Below are 4637 nucleotides of genomic sequence, written 5' to 3'. Positions count from 1 at the left end.
ATATATATATATATATATATACACACATATATACGACGGGCTTCTTTCAGTTTCCATCTACCAAATCCACACACAAGGCTTTGGTTGGCCCGAGGCTATAGTAGAAGACACTTGCCCAAGATGCCACGCAGTGGGACTGAACCCGGAACCATGTGGTTAGTAAGCAAGCTACTTACCACACAGCCACTCCTACATAATAATAATAATAATAATAATAATACTTTCTACTACAGGCACAAAGCTTGAAATTTGAGTAGAGGAGCTAACTGACTGCAAGGATGCCAGTGCTCAACCGGTATTTATTCTATTGACTCCAAAAGGATGAAAAACAAAGTTGACCTTGGCAGAGCCTGAACTCAGAACATTAGCTGGAAAAAAAGGCCACTAAGTATTTTTCTGGTATGAAAACAATTCTCCAGTTCACCGCCCAAATAATAATAGTAATAATAAGTGGTAGTTTGCTTCAGTAAGGAATGCCATATAACCATTTTCTACTGAAGTATTGCTGTATGGTTGCTGAGGCAATTATCACTTCTCATTTGTAATGTCTACAAAATAACAGTTAGGAGGTGGGGGGGTTTTCACCCTCAATTAACTTCAGATGCAATTAAGGAAAATCTCCATCTTTTCAAGAACAAATGGTAATTAAGAGGATTTATTTATCAGGAATGTAACACTAAAAAAAAAAAACCATAATCAAAAGCCCCAATTAGTGTGTGAGAAAAAACGCTAAGAATAATGATAATCCTTTCCACTATAGGCACAAGGCCTGAAATTTTGAGGAAGGGAACTATATCAATTATATCAACCACAGTGTGTAACTGGTACTTATTTCATAAACCCTGAAAGGATGAAAGGCCAAGTCGACCTCGGCGGAATTTGAACTCAGAATATAAGGGCAGACAAAATACCACTAAGCATTTTGCCCAGTGTGCTAATGATTCTGCCAGCTCACCACCTGGCAAAAGGGATTGATAGAATAAGTACCAGGCTTATGAAAAGAACTGGGGTTGATTAGGTCAACCAAAATTCCTCAAGGTGGCGCCACAACATGGCTGTAGTCTAATAACTGAAAGAATAAAAGAATAAGAAGCTTGCTTCCCGGCCACATGGTTCCAGGTTCGGTCCCAATGTATGACACCTTGGGTAAGTGTCTTCTACTGTAGCCTTGGGCCGACCAAAGCCTTCTGAGTGGATTTGGTAGACGGAAACTGAAAGAAGCCCATCGTGTGTGTGTGTGTGTGTGTGTTTTTGTGTCTGTGTTTGTCGCCCCTTCATTGCCTCACAACCGATGTCGGTGTGTTTATGTCTCCATAACTTAGTGGTTCGGCAAAAAAGACCTATAGAATAAGTACCAGGCTTACAAAGAATAAGTCCTGGGGTCAATTTTTACGATTAAAAGGCAGTGCTCCAGAATGGCCAGTCAAATAACTGAAACACATCAAAGAATAAAGGAATACATATATATATGCAAGCTTCTTACCACAGCCACACCTGTGCCTACATATATGTATGTGAGCATAGAAACAAAGAATCGAAAAAAAAAAAATAATAAAATATAAAAATAAGTGAATGAATTAAATAATTTAATTAGATTAAACACTAATAACAAAAACTTGAATAAAACCAAGGAGGAGGAGGGGAGGAGAAGACAATGCTTGAAAACAAAGATAGGGATGATTACAGCTCAGACATCTGCACTTTGGGTCAAAGATCTACTCTATCAATATGACCTGGAACTAAACAATGTGTATATCTATATAATACAAATAATAAATGAGTATATGCATATATATGTACATGAATGTACATACTTACATCTACCTGTATATATAGATGCATATCTGGGTACAGGACATTGCAAACAAAGCGTAGACAAAATGATAAACGAGTACAGAAAACACACAGGCCACATAGAGAACATCTCCTTCATCAGCTGCCCCCATTCTAACACAGGCGTTTCGAAGAGTTATATTCTTTTACTTGTTTTAGTCATCTGACTGCAGCCATGCTGGAGCACATATATACAAGAAGGGCTACTTTCCACTCAACCACTTCCTAACCACACAGCCTTGCCTGTACATCATCATCATCATCATTTAACATCCATTGTCCATGCTGGCATGGGTTGGACAGTTTGACTGGGCTGGCATGCTGAAAGGCTGCACCAGACTCCAGTCTGATTTGGCCTGGTTTCTACAGCTGGATGCTCTTCCTAATGCCAGCCACTCCGAGAGTGTAATGGGTGCTTTTACGTGCCATTTTCATGACACTGGGGTGCGTTTACATGTCATCAGCACAGGTGCATTAGGCTTGATGGGTCCTCTTAAGCACGGCATATCGCCAAAGGTCTCAGTCACCAGTCATTACCTCTGTGAGGCTCAAAGTTCAAAGATCATGCTTCACCAACTCATTCCATGTCTTCCTGGGTCTACCTCTTCCACAGGTTCCCTTCAGAGATCAGCACTTCTTTACACAGATGTCCTCGTCTACACATATCACATGACCATTTAATAAGAATATTTTATTTGCTTAAAAATAATTAAACTTACCAGTTTGGGGATTTCCATGTTGTGAGTAGTCTTACAAAGATGGTTGCAGTTGTTCTTGTCCAGTAGGTCGCCTGTGCCATCGCAAAATTGCCAATGGGGCAGTGTAGCCCTAATGAATCTGTCGTCGGCAATCATGTTACCTAAATTGTTTCCCTCATAATAGGGGTTTAACGTACTAGCCATCCACTGCCATTTGCCTGTAAAACCTGACACAAAATGAAGGAATAATAAATTAACGAGTTTGTTAATTAAGACAATGATTTCAAATTCTGAAAAGAAAATAGTTTGGTTTCGTTATTGGATTTGGTTTGCAAGATTCTTTATGTTAGTATGTGTGTTGAAGCATATTCTGTTGTGTCTGGGGAGAGTCATTTTCTTTTGGTGCCTTATAATTTAACACACTCACCGGTAAAATTTCCACTTATTTCTTATTTTTATTTTCCTAAAATTTTCGTTGCGTCTTGCAACCTTTTTGAAATAAATAAGAAATAAGTGGAAATTTTACAGGTGAGTGTGTTAAATTTTAAGGCACAATAAGAAAATGACTATCCCCAGACACAACAGAATAGTTTGGTTATTTGCTGACAAACAATGAAGAAATAGCTATGCAGGACATATTGCATACCCAAGAAGAGTCAGAACAAACAGATACGTGAAAACACAGACACACAAATGCATTTATCATCACCATTTTGGCATCAAATTTAATCTTTTATCTTTTTTACTTGTTTCAGACATTAGACTGCGGCCATGCTGGGGCATCACCTTGAAGAGTTTTAGTCAAACAAATCGAACACAGGACATGTTTTTTTTAAAGCCTAGTATTTATTTTGTCAGTCTCTTTTGCCGAACTGCTAAGTTACACAGACATAAACACATCGACAGCAATTGTCAAGTGTAAAGGTGCCCATGCGGTGCCACATAAAAGCATCCATTAATAGAAATCATGCCAAAAGACTGGAGTCTGGTGCAGCCCCACCTCCCCAGCTTGCCATCTCTGGTCACACCGTCCAATCCATGCCAGCATGAAGAACAAACATTAAATGATGAGATGTGTGTGTGTGTGCAATAGGCTTCTTTTGGTGTCCATCTACCAAATCTACTCAGAGGGCTTTTGGTCAGCCTGAGGCTATAGTGGAAGACATTTGCCCAAGTTGCCACACAGTGGGACTGAACCCAGAACCAGGTAGTTGATAAGCAAGCTACTTACCACACAGCCACGCCTGTTCCTACATATATGTATGTGTGCACATATACAAAGAACCGAAAAAAAAAATAAAATATAAAAATAAGTAAATGAATTAAATAATTTAATTAGATTAAACACTAATAACAAAAACTTGAATAAAACCAAGGAGGAGGAGAGGAGGAGAAGACAATGCTTGAAAACAAAGATGGATTACAGTTCAGACGTCTGCACTTTGGGTCAAAGACCTACTCTATCAATATGACCTGGAACTAAACAATGTACAACAAAAAATTCAACAAGAGCACTCAGAGAGTGCAAACCTCTGCCAAGGCAACACCAACGTCATCTCAACGATTAGCCAGAGATGATTTTTTAAATGAGAATATCTGAAATAAACTCAACTGCTTTCACAAATGAGAATACTAAAACTGAACCTAACTGCTCTCCAAAATTAAGTGAAAAAACAGAAAAAATAATCCAGAATCCTTGTCCAGTACCATATTGATCCCAAAAATCTAATCAGTTCATGCCAGTCATGAGGCTAAACATCCCTGAAAGTCTCATCTGAATCCATCCAGTAGTTCTTGAGATATCTTATCCATGGACAAACAAACACAACTGAAAACAATACCTCCACCTTCGCTAAGGCAGAGGTAACAATACTCACCATGGGTAAAGAGGAAGTGATTCAAACAAGTAATAAAAGATCCTGGTGCTTCACACAGATGAACAGAATTTAGTTTCTTTGATTTCAAGTCCACTACGGAATATGTCGAGAGAATTTCCATAAACTTACACCATGCTTGCGTACAGAGTTCAGGCCTGATTTGGTAACGGAGATTGCCACAGACACTCCCACCCAGGTGAGTATTCGTGGTGTGGGCATGCCATTTCTT

General features: G+C 39.0%; 1 protein-coding gene across 1 annotated transcript in view; it reads right to left on the bottom strand.

Annotated features, from left to right (window-relative positions):
- Positions 1-4637, bottom strand: part of LOC106867681 (cap-specific mRNA (nucleoside-2'-O-)-methyltransferase 2) — a 47434-nt gene that overhangs the window by 40532 nt on the left and 2265 nt on the right. Inside the window, exons 2-3 of the mRNA XM_014912622.2 lie at positions 4409-4634; positions 2553-2758 (exon numbers count right to left, since the gene is read on the bottom strand). Of these exons, the coding sequence (XP_014768108.1) occupies positions 2553-2758; positions 4409-4634 (432 nt within the window). The remainder of the gene's footprint in view (positions 1-2552; positions 2759-4408; positions 4635-4637) is intronic.

The sequence above is a fragment of the Octopus bimaculoides genome, chromosome 27, assembly GCF_001194135.2.
Source record: "Octopus bimaculoides isolate UCB-OBI-ISO-001 chromosome 27, ASM119413v2, whole genome shotgun sequence".
Classification (NCBI taxonomy): domain Eukaryota; kingdom Metazoa; phylum Mollusca; class Cephalopoda; order Octopoda; family Octopodidae; genus Octopus; species Octopus bimaculoides.
Note: the sequence above shows the minus strand (reverse complement) of the source record. Positions and strands in the feature narration are given on the sequence as shown.